Below are 21534 nucleotides of genomic sequence, written 5' to 3' on the forward strand. Positions count from 1 at the left end.
GAAATTTTTTAACTTACTTGCATGTAATGTATGTGGAGACTAACATCATCATTCTCGTGAAAAGAGTCGCAGGGACTATAAAAGTGGTCGCCGTTTAGTCTAGTGATGCCGACGACAACAACATCTCTTGTAAAAGTGGTACACCATTACTATTTCTTCTCCGTTTCTTTTGCTGTAAAAGTGGATTGATGATGTGGGCTTTGTTTGTATCTACTATTTCTAATCGAAAGAGAGGGAACTACCTAATTGATGATTTTGAAAGAGGGAATGAAAATGATGAAAAACAAAAGAACATGGAAGAGAGACGATAAACTAAGAATAGTTTCTCAATCACACGTTCTTATCCGGAGTAAGCGGCCATAACTAAAAATGGAGCGTTTCATTATAAATTATTTTAAAATAATTAAGATAATAAATGTTTTTGATCGTTCAGTTATGGGTTAAAAAAGTCTATTTTTTTTTTTGAATAGAAGAAAAAGTGCCTCATCTCTGAAAAGTGCCTCAAAAAAAATAAAATTCTTTAAAAGTGTGTAAACATGTCATATTCCCTATTTTTAAATACAACTCAAGATAAAGTTTATTAAATCAAACTTGTGGATATATAGAAAACAGATAAATACTGTAATAGAAGACTAAATTTAAATCCAGTGTTGGACAAATCGTCTGAGCCAAGTCGAATAAATTTGGTGGTCTTAAGACTTTTTCGAAGTGGAAGTATAAAATCTTATTAGTGTCACGTCTAAATTATATAAAAATGTTGGTTGTAATATGTAAATGTTTTTTCGTTGAGATTTTAGAAATTTTTTGATTTAATGTGAAATTTCATCTTACTCTCAACAAAATATTTTGGACATAAAAAATTGTTTTTTTTAATAACAAAAAAAATAATAAAATTGTTTTTAAAGCAGCAAACATACATACAGGGTTGGAGCACGAAACTAATAAAATCATGCATGTATGTTTACTGCTTAAAAAATTATTTAAAAATAAAAGCAGCAAATATACTTTTCATTTTAAGAAAGAATTTGAAAAGTTATAAAATCTAGTTTTTAGTAGAAAATATAGTTTTACATTTTCTTAAAATAAAACTGAAAAGCTGTAAATTATTATTATAAATATATATTGAAATTTGATAAGTAATTCATTAACATAAACTATCTTATTTTCTAAACCGTGTAATTGGACAAAATATTTTGTTTATCGATTATGAATTTATTTGTATATATTGAACCTAAACAAAATTAAATCTCCTAATGGCTCGCATATTATCAAATATCAAAGCACTTCTAATTTCTTTATATTAAACTTTCAAAACTAAATTTAATTTATTACACTCGCACTATATATTATTTTAAATATAAGCTTTTTAGTTTTTTTTTTTTTTTTTAAATATGTTTAAAAAAGCATCTTTAGTAGTTTAATTATTTAATTATAAAAACTTACATTAGTATTCTTAATAGAAAAAAATTAACATTATTAATCATAATTTTAAAATTATATTATAACAAACCGGAATCTAAAAACTATATTTGATCACCTTATTAATTCATCATGTGCTTTGAAAATTTCTGGTCCAACTTTATAGGAATATAGTTTTAAAATTTCTATGTTGATTTGGAGTGGTAGACTGGTATATATATATATATATTTGTTGATAGCTTCCTAGAAAATACTCATTCCATTTTAGACTGTTATTAATTTAGCTCATTTTCTATTAGGATGTGACGTTTCCATTTGTTGACATTGCCAACATTTTACTTTTAGTTCTCATAACAGGGGTTGCTAATATAATGTATTAAGACTTTTTGGTGTCGTTATGTTTTTGTTTGGTTGAGAACTGAGAGTCCAGCATAAAAAATGGAGACTCGTAGCAAGCTTATGCTACTCGCTTGTGCCACTTTCTCCATTATATCTCTTGTTAAGTCTCAAAATCAACAAGGTATTTTTACTGTCTCACACTTTTTCCTTTTTCTTTAATATTCTTGATATATGAAATTATCTCAAACAAATGAAATCTTGTTCCGATTGTTACCTACTATTTTACCAGGATTCATCAGTCTGTATTGCGGATTACCTTCCAACGAATCTCCTTATATCGAACCATTGACCAATTTAACATACATATCAGATGTTAATTTCGTCAGAGGAGGAAAAACTGGTAATATCAAAAATAACTCAGACATAGACTTTACTTCGAGGCCATACAAGGTTTTGAGATACTTTCCAGAAGGAATTAGAAACTGCTACAGTTTGAGTGTAAAGCAAGGCACAAAGTATCTAATCAGAACTCTTTTCTTTTATGGAAACTATGACGGTCTTAATACTTCTCCAAGATTTGACCTCTTTCTCGGTCCAAATATTTGGACAAGCGTAGATGTGCAAAAAGTGGATGGAGGTGATGGAGTTATCGAGGAGATCATTCACGTCACAAGGTGTAATATCTTGGACATATGTCTCGTCAAAACAGGGACGACTACACCAATGATATCAGCCATAGAATTAAGACCTTTGCGATATGATACTTATACTGCTCGAACAGGTTCCTTAAAGAAAATTTTGCACTTCTACTTCACCAATTCAGGCAAGGAAGTACGGTATGTAGAACCTTTTTTTTTTTTTTTTCGTTATTGATATAAAGTTGATATTATATGCTTATTGCGTTTTGGTGTTTTCCTTTATGCATTAGAACTATATTTTTGGGGTTTTCATTTAGAACTATAGTTTTGGTATTTTCCTTTTTATATTTAAGATGTCGTTGCCTATATAAAAGGTCTTTATGCTAATGAAAACACAACCTCTAACAATTAATCTAATTCTCTAGAAAGAGACTTGGGTTAAAAGGAAGGATTTGCTTAAATATCTCTTTCTTTTGTACTTCAATCACGGGTTCAGTTACTAGATCAAAGTCGGCTCATATATCATTATTTCAATGACACTTGAGTGTCGCAGTTATCCCGAAGATGTCTATGATCGTGTTTGGATTCCACATTCACAACCGGAATGGACTCAAATAAACACAACCCGGAATGTAAGTGGCTTTTCTGATGGCTACAACCCACCACAAGATGTAATTAAGACAGCCTCCATACCCACTAATGTCAGTGAGCCATTGACCTTTACCTGGATGTCGGAATCCTCTGATGACGAAACTTATGCTTACCTTTACTTCGCTGAGATTCAACAATTAAAGGCCAATGAAACTAGGCAATTCAAAATCCTGGTCAATGGTGTTTATTACATTGATTATATTCCAAGGAAGTTTGAAGCGGAAACCTTAATCACCCCTGCAGCACTAAAATGCGGGGGAGGGGTATGTCGTGTGCAGCTTTCAAAAACACCGAAGTCGACTCTACCACCCCAAATGAATGCTATAGAGATTTTTAGCGTCATACAATTTCCACAATCGGACACAAATACGGATGAAGGTATGTAGTCCTGTAGTTTTATGCAGATATAAAACATATTAAGTTTGCAATTGTGAGACAACCATATTAAATACTTTAGTCTCTCGCTTGAGAGGATGTACAGGCTTACGCTCAGAACCTTTTAATTATTCAAAAGAATAAAGTAGTAATAAAATAAGGCATATTTTATAATTGATTCTTTTGTTTGCCACTTGCCAGTCATTGCTATCAAGAACATTCAATCTACTTATAAAGTGAGTAGAATCAGCTGGCAGGGCGATCCATGTGTACCTATACAGTTTTCATGGATGGGTGTAAGCTGCAACGTTATAGACATCTCCACACCACCAAGAATCATCTCATTGTAAGAAAATTTATATTATATGCACATTGTTATCAAATTTCATGACAAATGTATCTTTATATGTCTCCGGTCATGCAAACAGAGATTTGTCTTCGAGTGGATTAACTGGAGTTATAACGCCTAGCATACAGAATCTAACTATGCTTCGAGAATTGTACGTATCTACATAATTTGAATTAAAAGGAATTGCTTTTGATTGGTTAACATTTACTCTTGAAAATTTATAGGGATTTATCAAATAACAACTTGACTGGAGTTATACCGCCTAGCCTACAGAATCTAACTATGCTTCGAGAATTGTACGTATCTACATAATTTGAATTAAAAGGAAAACAATTGCTTTTGATTGGTTAACATTTATTTCTTGAAAATTTATAGGGATTTATCAAATAACAACTTGACTGGAGAAGTGCCTGAATTTCTAGCCACGATCAAACCGTTGTTGGTCATGTAAGTTGTCTATATATTATTTTGTGGTCTTCATTAATTAGTTTCTAATGATTTCTCCACATCCACAGACACTTAAGAGGAAATAATCTTAGGGGTTCTGTTCCTCAAGCCCTTCAAGATAGAGAAAATAATGATGGTTTAAAACTATTGTAAGAGTCTGTTTTTCGATGACCTAATTTTGATTATTATCGACAATGTTTTATATAGTTAATATTTCGTCAATAACGTTTTCATTTATTAGTGTTGATCCAAATATAACGAGGCGCGGGAAACACCAACCAAAATCCTGGCTGGTGGCGATTGTTGCATCTATATCTTGTGTGGCCGTTACTATAATCGTGTTGGTTCTCATCTTCATTTTCAGAAGGAGGAAGTCATCAACACGCAAAGGTAAGTTAATAAATATATGATCCTAAATATATAAATGTAAAGACCCTAGGCGAAACTTAGAGGTCGTCGATTCGAGTGACGCTTGGGACAAAACTAATATACATGCTGTGGTTTCGGGGCTGAGGGATTATCGGCCCAGAACCTCCTAGTATTCAAAAAAAAAAAAAAGTATGAAACCTAATGGATATTCAAATTTATTTTCTGCAGTTATACGTCCATCATTGGAAATGAAAAATAGAAGATTTAAGTATTCAGAGGTTAAAGAAATGACTAATAACTTTGAAGTTGTTCTCGGTAAAGGAGGCTTTGGTGTTGTTTATCATGGTTTTCTCAATAATGAACAAGTAGCCGTCAAAGTTCTCTCTCAATCATCAACTCAAGGCTACAAGGAATTCAAAACAGAAGTACTTATTTACACTAAAATCTTCCACTTAATTTTTGGACAATCGTGAGCTCATGAATTATACCATATTGTTGATATATTGTTAGGTCGAACTACTTCTAAGAGTTCACCACGTGAATTTAGTAAGCCTTGTTGGATACTGTGATAAAGGAAATGACTTGGCTCTCATCTACGAGTTCATGGAAAATGGAAACTTAAAGGAACATCTCTCGGGTAAAAAGTTAGAGTATGATGCAAAGTTTTTTCAGTTACATGCCAAAGGCTTTAAAAATTTGTATTGATTTCTATCCATGTTGTGAATTTTGGCAGGAAAACGTGGTGGCCCTGTCTTGAATTGGCCTGGTAGACTGAAAATAGCTATTGAGTCTGCACTAGGTTTGTCGAAATTTCATTAATTCCTTGTTATATTACTTTTTCTAAAGTTTATATATATTCTTTTTCCTTCTTCCTTTAAACTATCTTCATAAATAGTTAACATATGAAGATTTTTCTGTGTACTAGGAATTGAGTACTTGCATATTGGATGTAAGCCGCCAATGGTTCACAGAGATGTAAAAAGTACCAATATACTGTTAGGTCTACGGTTTGAAGCCAAACTTGCCGATTTCGGACTTTCAAGATCTTTCCTAGTGGGAAGTCAAACTCATGTATCAACAAATGTTGCTGGAACTCTTGGATATCTTGATCCCGAGTAAGTTCTAGTTCATATCACATTGTAGTATCAAGATATGTTTTCTTGCTTGTTTAGTAAACAAAAATCAAACATCTTCGACTACTTTTCTTGCAGATATTATCAAAAGAATTGGTTAACAGAGAAGAGTGATGTTTATAGCTTTGGGATTGTGTTACTTGAAATCATCACTGGCCAACCTGTGATTGAACAATCGCGTGATAAGTCTTACATAGTAGAATGGGCCAAGTCTATGCTTGCAAATGGTGATATTGAAAGTATTATGGATCGAAATCTCCATCAAGATTACGACACAAGTTCATCTTGGAAAGCTCTTGAATTAGCGATGTTGTGCATTAACCCTTCTTCCACACTGAGACCAAACATGACTCGGGTTGCTCATGAGCTAAATGAGTGTTTGGAAATATATAACCTTACTAAAAGAAGGAGCCAAGATCAAAATTCAAGTAAGTCCTCGGGACATACCGTAACATTCATCAGTGATATCCCTTCAGCTCGTTGATATTTTCATCTATGTATTTGTGTTTGAAAGATACGTATAGTTTGTATTAAAAACTTCTGATGCTACGCAATTTACTCCTATTTGAATTACATTATTTACATAATATCCGCTAACCGAGTTTTCTAATGGACATAAAGTATAAAACCGTTTTGACGGGCTAAATGGGAGTGATTTAGATAATTTCGGGTTTTAGAGGATTCACTCCCTGACCTATACCGACGTAGCAACTCCATCATAAATGTTGGATAATATTATATATTATAATATATGTTTGTCAAGTGTTAGAGATATTTTTTTGATTACATATAGTTAATTTTCCAAAGAGATGAAAATTAGGTAATTTTATTAAGAATAATTATAATATGAAACTGAATTTATTTTTTTATGTGTGTTATAAAGTTGCAATTTAAAAATCTATATGTACAAAACAAAATCACAAAATAAAATAAAAAACATAGTTTTGTAAGTAAAAGATGGTTTTGTAACCTTTTCAAAAAAACTAACAACATATGTGAGAGACACTTAAAGTGTTTATTTTAAAAATAAAGACCGAAAATAAAGACAACTTATCTTAATATTTAGACCAACAAAAAAATAAAACTCAGAAGCTTGTACTTGAATTTCAAAGATGTATGCTTAAATCCACGTAGAAATGAACCATAAGCCGGCGTAAAGTAGATTTAGGTAAACTATAAATGATTAGTCTTTTAACAAAAAAAAAATGATTACTCTAAATAAAATTTATTTCTAGCCCTAACAATTTGCTCAAACATTATAATATATAGAAGGTAATTTTGTTAATCAAGTACGCAAGTGAATTTGTGTGCGAAATTAGTTTTTTTTTATTATTATGATTTATAAAAAAACAACTTAATAAGCGAAAATGCTCTCAAAGTACTTCATCGAGAATATGGTGAAAGATTTAGTAAGAAGATACAGAAAGAGGAATTTATATTGGTGTGATAGGAAAGTCTGGATTATCCTGATAGGGTGATAGTAGTGAGGATAGGGTGATAGTAGTTGATACCGCCTTGCTTTGGTCTATGTACACTGAAAATGTTCAGTTCTTTCTATATATGAAATATAAGATATGGGCTTATACGGCCCAATACATGCATAGATCTTTTACATCTACATATACATTTTTGGGAACGATTTGTATCGAAAAATCATTTTTCAATTTTGATATTGTATGTTCAGTCTCTACAAAATCAATCAGACAAGATATTTTCTTTAGGACAATAACCAAATTTTTGCTCAACTATTCACATATTGTACTAATTACTTGCCTAAACATATAAATTGTAAGTACTACCCTCATAAATTGCACACATTAATCCCTTGAAATTCTACTAATTCAATATTACACGAAATAATATTTCCTAAAAATCCGAACAACCAAATAACTAACCATATCTTTACTTACTTCATTCTAAAATCTCGAAATATTTACTACAATCTTACCAAATATTCATATTTCGATATCACATTTCTATAAGTTAAACGATTATTAATCATGCATTAATTCCATAAACCTTAAAGGAACCCTCAATATATCATATAATCTTACATTTGGTATAGTCAATATATTTTTACACATTCTAAAAATCATCATCAATTCGAAATTCCAATATATCACCTCGAAAATTAATTTTTGCCAACTATAATATTATCCAAATTGTTATGGATTATTACCTTCCAAATATTTTATCCGATCGAATCATCTATTCTCTCCACTCCTCATTCATAGCAATTCTGTTTCCTGATTTACATATATCACCTTAACTACAAAATCTTTTAACATTCGCTTGCCAGTCAAGACATAAGCTAAATCACGCAATATTCCATCTTCTAAACCATCCAAATCATTCTGTTTTGAATGTACAAGCGTAAAAATAAGGGCAAATGCATCTACCATATCTCGACAGTTTGATTCAGAATCAAATCAAAATCTAAATACGGCATTTCGATAATTATTTTGCACTTATGATACTCAAGCATATTCCTATTCTAAACCATTCAGAATCATTCTGTTTCTAAAGAATCTACGCTCTAAATATTTGCAAATAAATGTTTAAAGATTCACTCGGCTACTTTAAATACGCTTCTCATATCATTCCATTTCATCATCACTCACACCCCAAACGAGAGATCAAAGCAATTATACATTTTGAGAAATGGCTGCTACATTCGCATACCTTAAAGACGTGAGGCCTTACAAAAACGCATGGAGAGTCCAGGTCAAGATTCTTCACTCTTGGAAGCAGTACACAAGCAACACCGGTGAAACCATTGAGTTGGTCATCTCTGATGAATATTACTGTTATCATATAATATGTACGTTTACATATACACAAGTGCTAATATATATTTCTGTTGTCTTTGTCATAAGGGGAAAAAAATGCATGCTATCGTGAAGAAGGAGTTGGTTTCTAAGTTTGTTCACAAGCTTCTTGTTGGCGAATGGGTCTTCATTGAGATTTTTGGTCTTACCTATGCGTCTGGCCAGTTTCGCCCAACCAACCATCTATACAAGATGGCGTTCCATGTTAGAACTAAAGTCATGGGTTGTGCTTCTGTCTCTGACTCTAACTTCTTGACTTTGGCGCCATTTTCAAAAATCCAGAGTGGTGAGCTTAACCCTCACATGTTGGTTGGTGAGTTTTCTGATTCTATATTATATTTTTGCTTTATTCCATTCACTTGCTATCATTAGATTATGAACACAGTCATGTTTCACTGCAGATGCTATTGGCCAAATCATTACTGTTGGTGAGTTAGAGGAACTCGAGGCTAACAATAAGCCTACAACAAAGATTGACTTTGAGATCAGAGATCAAATGTAATGTCTATATCTTATTAGTTTATTGCGATCTTATTAGTTTATTGCTTATCAAAGAAAGTGTTTGTTTCTATTCATTTGTTCTCATAGGGATGAGAGAATGCAAGTTACTTTGTGGGGAACATACGCTCAGCAGGTTTACAGAGCATGTCAGGAATCTGAGGGAAAGAATGTGATTTTTCTCATTCGTTTTGCCAAAATTAAGAGTAGGGTATATTCAGTTTCTTTGTACCTATTCCTCTTCTTTCCATACTGCATGATCTATGGTCACTTAAATGTTATGAGACTGCAGGTGTGAAGAGTTTATCCAACTCATTTGATGCATCGCAAGTACATGTCAATCCGGACTTCCCTGAAGCTCACCATTTCAGTCAAACGTAAATGCATCTACTCTCAACACAATCTACTTTTAGTTGACTTCCTTATGTGCTATTGATCATCTACTTATCCAAATGCAAACTTCCAAATGATGGTGCTATTTGTGTGTTCCGTGCAAGAGTCCCACGTTTTGAGATGGTTGCAGTTAAAAGGATTGACTACAGTGAGTACACAAGGAATACCATTGAAGATCTGCTTAGCTCGACTGAGGTTATATTCAGCTAACTTATCTCAAAGTTTAGAAATCTAAGTATCATCAGTATCTAATGTGTTCTGATATTTTATATAGGTTGGTAAAGTCAGAGTTTTGTGCACAATCTATGCAATTGATACGGATTGGGCTTGGTATTACATCAACTGCAAGACATGTAATAAGAAAGTGAATCATATTCATGCTGGTGTTAATGGAGTAAACAACAAGGGTAAGAAGCCTAGATTCTGGTGTGAAACATGCAAGTCTTTTGTAACCAATGTGGTCTCTAGGTAAATACATTTCTTTGAAGATTAAATTTACATAGCATATTACTTTGAAATATTTTATTGGAACTGTGTGTATAGTTTGGAGATTAAGTTCGTAAAATTTTATTATATGCAATGTACATGATCTATGCAAAGGTTATGGATAGCACTGGTGAAGCCAAATTGCTTTTGTTTGATTCAATTTGCTCTGAGATCATTGGCGAGTATGCAACCTCTGTTCTTAATGGATCTGTTGATGAGGTGTGTTTCTTAAATTTGTCCCGTGTCTACTTTATGTATACTGACATATAAATATATAGAGAACTCAAATAGCTATTTACACTCTTCCAGATTGAGGATCCAGAAGATCTTCCTGATTCTGTAAAGAATCTGATTAGTAAGACATTTCTGTTTCTGGTGTGGGTTGAGAAAGACAACATCTCGGATGGAAAAGAAATCTATAAGGTTTCAAAGGTGCTTCTGAAGGATGGACTACTAGAGGAACAATTACTAGAGGATTCTACTGAACATGTGAACCATGCATCCATTGTGTCTGGTGATAAGGTATTTCACACAACATCTCAAATTACATTCTTCATTACAATCATAAAGTTCATAAGAGTTTTGGCAATTTCTAACTCTATATATTGCAGGTTCCACTTATGCTGGAGAATGGTAATGGATCGCCAGACTCTACGACTCCATCTTCAAAGCGTGTTTACGCTAGAGAAACGAGTGGCTCTGAAGGTTCTTCAAGTTCAAAGAAGGTGTGTGTTGTACCATTAGACTTGGAAAAGTCTTTATCTGAGAATGCTGAACATGGAGTTGCCTTGAATCCGCAGGTGGCTGATTCAAAAGAAGTTACTGTTCCAACTGAAGTCAAAACATCAAAGGTTCCTGTTGAAACAGAGAATGACCAAGCACTTGTCCCAGCTACTGTCGTGGTGAAACAAGAAATCAAGAAAGAGATGGCTAGGAACATGGCTACTGTAAGGGTCAAAGTGGAGAAGAACAAGTGATCTACTTATCTATTTCTTTTAATAAGTGATGCTTCTTGAACTATGTTTGGTCACTGAAGCTATGTTTTGAATTTTGTTTTTCTTTAATGGATTATGTTCGTGTTTTTGTTTTCGAATTTATAGGATTTCATGTTTTGGATTATGTTTCATCTTTAATTTTGGAGTTAATCTTAAAATTATTTTATTAAGCTTATATGTTCGATCATTACTAATTTTGTAGCCATCTATATGAAAACATGAAATCTCAGTTATAATGTTACTGTTAGAGGGTCCAAAGAAACTTACCATTTCATGTTGTATATATGTATTCAACTGGCTTAAGACTTTTAATGAATGACTTTAGTGTATACCTGTATCAATAAGTTAAAGTTTCATTAACAATTTGCTATTCCAATCTTTTAGATATAATATAGATTTCATAATATATGATAAAATGAAACTATACAAAAGATCAAGTCAATATTATGTCAATATTATGTCAATCTTTTGACAATCTTCTATATAGATTCACTATGATTAACATCTATAACTGTCTAGATATTAGGAAATTGTCTTATTCGTAATCATTATACATCTATGTCTATGATATCTTATTAGATTTTCTCAATATGTCATATTGACGTCATCATCGAGAACCCGCGGAACGATTCGTATTTTCTTATTTTAAAAAACATCTGCCATTCATTGTATCTTTTCAACTTATATATATATTGAGTAACTGTTCCTTTTCGATCTCAACCCTAAAAGATAAAACAACAGAATAAGCATAAACATTAAATCCTTAGAGAGACATCCGTGGCTTATATTCACAAACTCGAAAATTTGAACTTGATGAACAATCAGAATTGGGTTATATGCGTGATAGTTCTCTGTATTTGGGATCATCCTCCAAACGTGAATGGTGATGTTACAACCATGATTTTGGTTGATGCAAAGGTTAGTCTTTCAAATTCATCTGCTCTTTTAGATCGTTTTTTTTTGTGGCTTGGTCTATTGCATGTCATCAAAATATCTTGCGGGTTCTACTTAGTCTTTTTCTTTTGTCAACTTAACAGCATCACAGAATCGTTGCAACCATACCTAGATTGAATTTGAGGGACAAATTCAGGCGAGTTCTCCAGGAGGGTTTCTGGTTTAACATCTCTCAGTTTCGTGTGATTCCCTCTACACACAGAGTAGAAACGTATGTGTTGAACCGTCTCCATATCATGTTCAGATGGGATACTGTAGTGTTCAGAATGTCAGAGTTAGTGAAATCTGATTTCACAGACTATCTTTTCTCCAATGAACTTGAGGACTCTGCTACAGACAATGTTCCTGATGTTACTGGTATGTTTATAACGATCATAATTCTTTAGATCATTTCATGAGTTTATATTTGAGTACTCTGCTGCAGACAATAACTAGCTTTTGATTTTTTGTTTTCATAGATGCTATTGGTGTGGTTGCAAGTGTTTCTTCTATCAAGAGGTTTCCTTATGTCTGCAATAAGGGTGAGACCGACTATGAGGCCAAATATGTTTCTTTCGAGCTTATAGATAATTGGTAAGTTTATAAGTTATAGATTTAGGATTAGTTGATCTAGCTTGCAGACTTTACATTTAGATTATTGCGTGTGATTATTTACCACAGTCTACCAATGGTACAGGGAACAAAAACTCAAGTGTGTTGCTGTTGGTTCATGCTGTGAAGAGTTTGTTACCAAGTGGTCTAGGCGTATCACTAGACCAACATACAACTATGAACCAGTTGTATGTGTTGTGCGCTTCTGGAGAATTGCTTCAATTGATGGTTAGTATTCTAAATCTGCTAGATAATTGTATTGAGTTGTGACCCATGAAACCTGTGTTTAAATTTAAATTATGTTCTGTTTTGACAAATGAAACCTGTGTTTTTTCTGTGTGTAAGGTGAAAACGTTTTAACGAGTGAGTTTGGATGTTCCCGTCTACATATAGACCCAAGCTTCCCTTACTTTGATCTTGCAAGTTATCTGTAAGTCTAGCAATTGGTTTTAAATTTCTGTAGTTTACAATTAAGAATAGTTACTTAGTTTTATAATCTATTGTCTCTGTACCAGGCGGAGTTTCAAAGATGCTGATGATCAAGAAGTGACAATGGAACCAGTTACTGAAGCTTGAAGCTATTTGGGTCGGTTTGTTCGGTTTTGGGAGAAATTCGGTTTTAATTTTTTTTACCGAATAGACCCAAATTAAAATTCGGTTCGGGTCGGTTCGGAAGTCGGTTCATTCGGGTCGGTTCTAGAAATTGTGTTCCGAACTTAAAACCAAACAAAAATTTATTCGGTTTCTACGGTTTTTAATTCGGTTTAGATATTTAAAAAAAAAATTACACTACCAAAAATCCTAATCCAAACAAATTACCCACTACAAATTAATAAAAAGCCCAAAATACAATTCAAAAAAGCCCAAAACAAAAACTAATAGCCCAACCCTAGAAAATATTAGGGTTTTGACCAAAAGATATGAGCTGCCGAAGGGTTGCGGCTGCGGCTCCAGGTGACGTAACGACGACGGCCATCTCTGATGATCCTATTCATCCTTTCATCGTCATTGGCCGTGCTATTCATCTTCCTCCTTTCAACTTCATTCGCCTTGCTACTCTTTTAAACCTCATTCGCCTTGCTACTCATCTTGCTCGTTGCCTTCGTACAATTCTTCGTTCTTTATATCACAAAGTAACAATGCTTGTATGTAAGGATGACGAGAGCCTATGATGTTTTGGATCCAATTTATAAATCAAAAGAAGAAGCAACGAAGAAAGAAGAGCGTACGGAGATGAAGTGATAAAGTAGAATAGAAGAGATGAGATATTTGTTTAGATGTGAGAAGCAAGATGAGCTTTCTCGAGAATAAGAGGCGGAGCCGAAGCGAAGAAGATAAACAAATTAGGGTAACTTAGTTAGGTTTACACTTATATATGGCTCCTATTAATGGACTTAGGTTTAGAGTAATAAACCGATCGGTCCGATTACCGAACCGACCCGAACCGAGTACCGTTGCAACAAATTAATTCAACCGATCAGTTTAGACTTCTCTCTTCGGTTTACGCCGAAACCCGAAATTTTCGGGTTAATCAGTTCGGTTTCTTCGGTTTACTCCGAACTAGTTGTTATGTTTTTAGTACTTTTTAACATTATGTTATGTTTTTGGATTGAAACATATCTATTCCTATCTTATAACTTTTATGATATTGTGTTCTTTAAAGTATTCAATTCTTAAATTTTAATTTCGTTTTAACATATATGATATTGTCACTAATTTACAAAAATAATTATACCTGTAACAGATTCAGAACATTAGCAGAATATTGGTTCTTGGAGAATCATTAAATCCAAAATATATGACAGTTGAGAAAGGAAAAAATATATTACCAACTTCGATTTGGTACTCCAAATTGGTTACATAATTTGTAATCGTCTAGTATATTGTGTAGCAAAGTAAATATACTTTATGTAGAAAATGCGAGAACAGAGCAAGTTGATATATTTACTCACCTACCAAATATTTCCTTAACTAACAAACAGATCCTCTCTAATCAAGTATGGACTCTATTACATTTACTTTCAACAATTCTATAAAATCTTATACCAGTTATCTTAAATCACTCAATACTCATGACAGTCTAGAGTATTGAAATGGGAAAAAAAAACAGCCATGCTCTGTTTGATCTAATTTCACCTCCACCCTCAGAGAAGAGACCACGTATAGGTCAAATAACAGCTTCACAAAGCCAACTTACTCAGCGTAATGGATCTAATTCTAATGGTTATGTGTCTATTAGATCAGTTTTCAATACAGTTTTCAGAGATATCACTAATTTGATTCAGCAACTTCTATACAGTATTCACATGGTACTGTCATTACTATACAATATCCAACTTTCAGATTCTATCTGCTTTACAAGATTAGCAAATGGTTGTCACAGTTACTTAGAATGTGTTTGAACTACTCGCAGGTTCATTTGAAAGATCAGGACTTACCTCGATTGGCAGAAAAAATTTGCATCAGCCTAAGACAGCTTCTACTATTCCATTTAGTGATCTCACCAAACCAAATCTTTAGGCATCACCTCAAAATTTAGATGCATCGATGACACCAGCTACTGCATATACAGTGAACACAGGTTAGTTATTCTATATATATCTTTTAGTTCTCCAAACTACTCTGTCTATTATGTAATTTTTATCTTTTAAATATCCGAATCATTAATCTAAATCTTATTTTATGTATTATAAGGACAAGAACTGAGTAATCCATATTCATGTATAAGCAACCAAACACAGACACCAGTGATGTCAACAGAGTATTCTCATATACGAAATTTACAAGCAGAATTTGAGAAAGCATCAACATCTGCTACCAATCCGAGTAAGAATATATAGGTTTACAAACATTTCTCTTAAAGTATCATTTTATATAAGTTGTGTTAATTTATAAATTTTCGATGTGATCATAGGAGCAGAAGCTACAATCAATTCAGATACTAGCAGTGATGATGAAAACATGGCCAATATGATGTTTGATGGTGCAGTATATGAAAGTGATACTGATGTGGATCAAAATTACTCTCTTAGTAGCACTGACGATGAAAGTGCAGACATAACCACAATCCAAATAGAATCTGAATCAATGGCTAATGTATCTACTCATGAAGTAGAAGACATTGTGTCACAGTTAAGTGAAAATGACATAGAACTTGATACATTCAGCTCACAAATGGATATATTTATGATTCCAACAGAATCTACTCAAACAGCAAATGTCCCAGAATCTGCTCCTAAAAAAAGAGGTCGTCCAAGATTGGCTGTAACCAAACAAATGAGAATGAAACAAATTAGACAACAGAATAAGCCAGGTATTGTTTGTTATCTAAATTCTTCATTGTCATACATTTATCTCAGATATTGTAATGCAAACCCAAATTATAGTTGTTTTAGGTTATCTTGATCACGGTGATCCTACATTCAAGTGTAAGTATTGTGGTGCTATGATGTGGTATGATGAGCGGATTAGAAAAAAAGAGACAAAAAAAGAATCTGGTTTCACTCTTTGTTGTGGAGAAGGAAGTGTCAAACTTCCATTTCTGAAGGAGTCCCCAGATCTTCTCAAGAACCTCCTCTCAGGAAACCATCCACTCTCTAAACATTACAGAGACAATGCTAGAACTTTTAATATGGTTTTCGCAGTGACCTCTCTTGGTGGTAAAGTAGATAAATCTATGCCTAAAGGTAGAGGGCCAGCCATGTTTAGATTGCAAGGTGGAAATTACCATTTGATTGGTAGTTTAAAACCTACTCCTGGAGATTACGCTAAGTATTCCCAACTATACATTGTTGATACTGAGAACGAAGTTGAAAACAGAGCTATTGTCATCGGGTAACATAGCTCATATCTTTCATGCTTTACATGTCTGTTTAGGTTATGCACTGATATGGTTTTAAAAATAGTTTACTGTTGTTTTTCATCTAATGTAGCAAGGGAAAAATTGCTAAGCCAGCATCAGGAAAACCAAATTTGGATAAGAATCTTATTGAAGTCATTATAAAGATGCTTAACCGTTGCAACCCTTATGTTAGAAAATTTAGGACAGCCAGAGAGAGGATTCAAACAAATGATGAAGAGCCATTTCACATGCGTATTATCGCAGATCGTCAAGGTGTTGATGGCAGGACATATAGTATGCATACCACATCAGAGGTTGCAGCCTTGATCCCTGGAGATTTTCGACATGGCATGCCTGATAGGGACATTGTTATAGAAAAAAAATCAAATGGGCACCTAAAGAGGATTAACCAGATTCACATTTCCTATTTGGCTCTGCAATATCCACTAATATTTTGTTATGGTGAAGATGGCTTCAGACCTGGAATTGAGAAGTGTTTTAAATCAAAAAGTAAGAAGAAGAATAAGAAGTGTATCAGCATGAGACAATGGTTTGCATTCCGTATTCAAGAGAGGGAAGTTGAGTGCCAAACTTTATTACGTTCAAAGAGGTTGTTCCAGCAGTTTCTCTGTGATGCTTATACCACTATTGAATCTAACAGATTAAACTATATCAAGTTTAATCAGTCGAAACTTCGTTGTGAAAACTACACATCTGTAAAAGAAGCAGCTGCAGCTGGAGCAACCACTATGGAAGAAGAAGGTAACCAACTACTGATTCCAGCTTCATTCAATGGTGGTCCTAGATATATGGTTCAAAGCTACTATGATGCAATGGCTATCTGTAAACTTTATGGTTTTCCAGATCTTTTCATCACCTTTACCTGTAACCCAAAGTGGCCACATATAACAAGATACTGCGATAAAAGAGGTTTAAATCCTAAAGACAGACTTGACATTATAGCCCGGATTTTTAAAATCAAACTGGATTCTCTAATGAATGATTTAACTGTGAAGAAGATGCTTGGGAAGACTGTTGCATGTAAGTATGGTTTAGTATACTACATTACTATTTATCAAAATCATCTAATTTGAAAGCACTTATTCTGTTTTGTTTGTGCTTGCAGCGATGTATACTGTTGAGTTTCAGAAAAGAGGCTTGCCTCATGCACACATTCTCTTATTCATGCATGCTAAGAGTAAATTACCAACATCAGACGACATTGATAAACTTATTTCTGCTGAGATTCCTGACAAAGAAAAAGAACCAGAGCTATACGAAGTTATCAAAAACTCCATGATTCACGGTCCATGTGGTTCAGCAAATGTCAAGTCTCCATGTATGGTTGATGGAGAATGTTCTAAACTTTATCCCAAAAAACATCAAGATATAACCAAGGTTGGTAGTGATGGTTATCCTATTTATAGAAGAAGAAAAATTGATGACTATGTTGAGAAGGGTGGTATTAAATGTGACAATAGGTATGTTATGCCTTATAATAAGAAGTTTTCTCTTCGTTATAATGCTCATATCAATGTCGAATGGTGTAACCAGAATGACTCCATTAAATACTTATTCAAGTATATCAACAAAGGACCAGACAAAGTTATCTTCATAGTTGAGCCAACTCAGCAGGCTACAGCTGGTGACTCTGAAACGCCACAGCAAGAACAACGTTCAGCTGAGAAGAAGAAGAACGAGATCAAAGATTGGTTCGATTGCAGGTTAGTTTATTTCTCTGTTTTTTCTTAATTATTTGGTTTGGTTTCACATTGAATAAAAAATTCATTCTAATACATAATGAATTGTTTGCATATAGGTTTCCGCATCTGAAGCTGTTTGTAGAATTTTTAAATATCCAATTTAACATAGAACAACGCCTGTCAAGAAATTATCTTTTCATGTAGAAGGAAAACAACCAGCTTATTTTGATCCAAAGTCAAACATTGAAGACGTTCTAGAACGAGTAGCAAATGCAGACTCTCATTTTATGGCTTGGCTCACTTTGAATAGAAGAAATGCTGTTGGAAAAAATGGTAAGCGAGCTAGAGAGTGTTTGTATGCTGAAATTCCTGCATATTTCACATGGGATGGAGAAAACAAGGCGTTTAAAAAGAGAACTAGGGGTTTTTCAATAGGTCGCATTCACTATGTTTCTAGGAAAATGGAAGATGATTATTTTCTCAGAGTACTCTTAAACATTGTGAGAGATCCAACGAGTTATGCTGAAATCAAAAACCTATGACGGTGTTGTCTACAAGACTTTCAAAGAAGCATGTTTTGCACGTGGTATTCTTGACGATGATCAGGTTTTTATTGATGGTCTGGTGGAAGCAAGTCAGTGTTGTTTTGGAGATTATCTCAGGAATTTTTCGCAATGCTTCTTCTCTCGGATTCTTTGTCTAGACCAGCACACGTCTGGTCACAAACTTGGCATATTTTAGCAGAGGATATTTTGAAAAAGAAAAGAGATGAGTTCAAAAATCCAGGTTTTTATATTTTTTACCTTCCATGTTTCGTTACTTATAGAGTTTTGATGTTTTCACGTTATTTGTTTTAATGTTTTCATCTAAATCTTCGCAGACCTAACACTCACTGAAGCTGAAATTAAGAATTACACACTATAGGAAATCGAGAAAATTATGCTGTCAAATGGAGCAACCTTAGAAGATATTGATGAGTTTCCTAAGCCTACTATAGATGGTATTGATAATTCAAATAGACTCATTGTTGAGGAGTTAAGATATAACCGTGAATCCAACCTAAAAGAGAAGCATGAAGAATGGAAACAGATGCTAACTCCTGAGCAAAGAGGCGTATACAATGAGATTACAGAGGCAGTTTTTAATAATTTAGGTGGAGTCTTTTTTGTGTACGGTTTTGGAGGTACAGGGAAGACTTTTATTTGGAAAACTCTGTCTGCTACTATTAGATATAGAGATCAGATTGTTCTTAACGTCGCCTCCAGTGGCATTGCCTCTTTGTTGTTAGAAGGTGGTCGGACTGCACATTCAAGGTTTGGTATTCCATTGAATCCTGATGAGTTCTCTGTATGTAAGATAAAACCAAAGTCTGATTTGGCAAATTTGGTTAAAAAAGCGTCTTTAGTTATATGGGATGAAGCACCAATGATGAGCAGGTTTTGTTTTGAAGCTTTAGATAAATCTTTCTCCGACATTATAAAAAACACAGACAACACGGTTTTTGGTGGAAAGGTTGTTGTTTTTGGTGGTGATTTCAGACAGGTGTTTCCAGTAATTAATGGTGCAGGGAGAGCAGAAATAGTAATGTCATCGCTTAATGCTTCGTATCTTTGGGATAATTGCAAGGTGTTAAAGTTGACTAAGAACACGAGACTACTAGCAAACAATTTGAGTGAAACTGAAGCTAAAGAAATTCAAGAGTTTTCTGATTGGTTATTGGCTGTTGGTGATGGTAGGATAAATGAGTCTAACGACGGTGTGGCTATAATAGATATTCCAGAAGATTTGTTGATTACCAACGCAGACAAGCCAATAGAATCGATCACCAATGAAATTTATGGAGATCCTAAAATCCTACACGAAATCACTGATCCCAAATTCTTTCAAGGCAGAGCTATATTAGCATCAAAGAATGAGGACGTAAACACAATCAATGAGTATTTGCTAGACCAGTTGCATGGTTAGTGCACTTTTACTCTTCAGTTTAAAGTTTATAATCTTTATATGCAATCTATTTTTTATTGAATATACAACTGACATACATTCAATTTGTTTTTTTCAGCTGAGGAAAGAATTTATCTATCTGCTGATTCCATAGATCCTACAGATTCTGATTCACTTTCCAATCCTGTTATCACTCCAGATTTCTTAAACAGTATCAAGTTACCAGGTTTGCCTAACCATTCTTTGCGTTTAAAGGTCGGTGCTCCTGTTTTATTACTACGAAATTTGGATCCTAAAGGTGGTCTATGCAATGGCACTAGGCTTCAGATTACGCAGCTATGTACTCAGATTGTTGAAGCTAAAGTTATTACAGGAGACAGAATTGGTCACATAATTTTGATTCCTACAGTGAATCTTACACCTACAAACACTAAACTTCCATTCAAGATGCGTAGAAGACAGTTTCCACTCTCTGTTGCATTCGTTATGACTATAAATAAGAGTGAAGGTCAATCTCTAGAACATGTAGGACTTTACTTGCCCAAACCAGTGTTCTCCCATGGTCAGCTTTATGTTGCTTTGTCTAGGGTTACCTCTAAAAAAGGTTTGAAAATTCTAATACTAGACAAAGATGGTAAACTTTAGAAGCAAACAACCAACGTTGTTTTCAAGGAAGTTTTCCAAAACATAGACTGATTACATTGCTGCCAGTCTATGTTCCAAGCATTTGAGAAAGGTATTCTTCATCAACATTTATTCACTTCATATACTTTCATTTATGGCTGTTAAACCCCCACACAGTAACTAAAAAGTAGTATTTGATCTATAATGTCACAGAATTATTTACATTATTCTGCTGAAGCAAACAAAGAAGCAACAATTCAACATGTTCCTGTTAAATACTGATTTAAAATTACTACAACTGAACCTCTATTTCAAATTGTTTTTATTTCTCTACACTTTTAATCATGTTCTCATATGTTCAACTTTGATGTTCACACCAAAGCAGACTTATATGTTCAGTTCTCCATTTAGAAGTTTTGGTACGAACCTGTGTTTTAGTCGAAAAAGTGATATTCCAGTTCCATGAAACTATAATACAGCTATGATTGCATTTTGCGTTGAATGAGAACCTGTAGTAGCAGTAATTGAAATATTGTGTTAATAAACATATAAGATAGTGGATCAAACACTACCAATCTATTTACATATCTTTACTGATTTGCCTACCTTAACAATTCATGTTCTTCGTTTTCGAATCCACACGTTATTGTTTCAAATACACTAAATGATCTGTCTCTGTCAGTATAATCAACTTTCGCAGCTAGATATAGAATAGCACAAATGAACATTTAATTCTGTTTGAGAAAGCCATTTCAAAACTAAAATCGAATTATCGATTACCATAATTGATTTCATATACAGTTTAATTGATCTATAAATCATATGTCAGAGATTGTATAACACAAAGACATAATGAATCGAGTACCTCAGTATCTTCTGGGTTTACGAATTTTGTGATAATGCAAATTGCAGGAGTTTTATAGTTGAATTGAATTGGTTGGATCATAGTCGAGACAG

General features: G+C 33.7%; 2 protein-coding genes and 3 pseudogenes across 5 annotated transcripts; 4 read left to right on the plus strand and 1 right to left on the minus strand.

Moving 5' to 3' along the window:
* Positions 1–1857: 1857 nt before the first annotated feature.
* AT2G14440 (Leucine-rich repeat protein kinase family protein) lies at positions 1858–6204 on the plus strand (the record flags this gene model as incomplete). The annotated part of the gene is made up of 13 exons (NM_001335421.1): positions 1858–1939; positions 2048–2594; positions 2950–3425; positions 3624–3768; positions 3851–3922; positions 4147–4218; positions 4287–4367; positions 4460–4608; positions 4816–5012; positions 5098–5224; positions 5321–5386; positions 5513–5702; positions 5799–6204. The coding sequence occupies 13 exons, from the start codon at positions 1858–1860 to the stop codon at positions 6202–6204; spliced, it is 2610 nt and encodes an 869-aa protein (NP_001318223.1).
* A 2177-nt stretch (positions 6205–8381) lies between these two features.
* Positions 8382–10902, plus strand: AT2G14450 (annotated as a pseudogene; the record flags this gene model as incomplete). Its single annotated transcript has 10 exons — positions 8382–8504; positions 8597–8861; positions 8950–9046; positions 9137–9252; positions 9339–9423; positions 9544–9634; positions 9714–9887; positions 10040–10144; positions 10235–10447; positions 10537–10902.
* Positions 10903–11733: 831 nt separating this feature from the next.
* Positions 11734–13041, plus strand: AT2G14455 (annotated as a pseudogene; the record flags this gene model as incomplete). The annotated part of the gene is made up of 6 exons: positions 11734–11838; positions 11958–12231; positions 12333–12447; positions 12551–12693; positions 12811–12895; positions 12981–13041.
* A 236-nt stretch (positions 13042–13277) lies between these two features.
* Positions 13278–13951, minus strand: AT2G14460 (uncharacterized protein). Its single transcript, NM_127010.2, has one exon — positions 13278–13789. It carries the CDS (start codon positions 13488–13490, stop codon positions 13365–13367), a length of 126 nt encoding a protein of 41 aa, NP_179053.1. The 5' UTR covers positions 13491–13789; the 3' UTR covers positions 13278–13364.
* A 609-nt stretch (positions 13952–14560) lies between these two features.
* On the plus strand, positions 14561–20596 carry AT2G14470 (annotated as a pseudogene; the record flags this gene model as incomplete). Its single annotated transcript has 1 exon — positions 14561–20596.
* Positions 20597–21534: the final 938 nt, after the last annotated feature.

The sequence above is a fragment of the Arabidopsis thaliana genome, chromosome 2, assembly GCF_000001735.4.
Source record: "Arabidopsis thaliana chromosome 2, partial sequence".
Classification (NCBI taxonomy): domain Eukaryota; kingdom Viridiplantae; phylum Streptophyta; class Magnoliopsida; order Brassicales; family Brassicaceae; genus Arabidopsis; species Arabidopsis thaliana.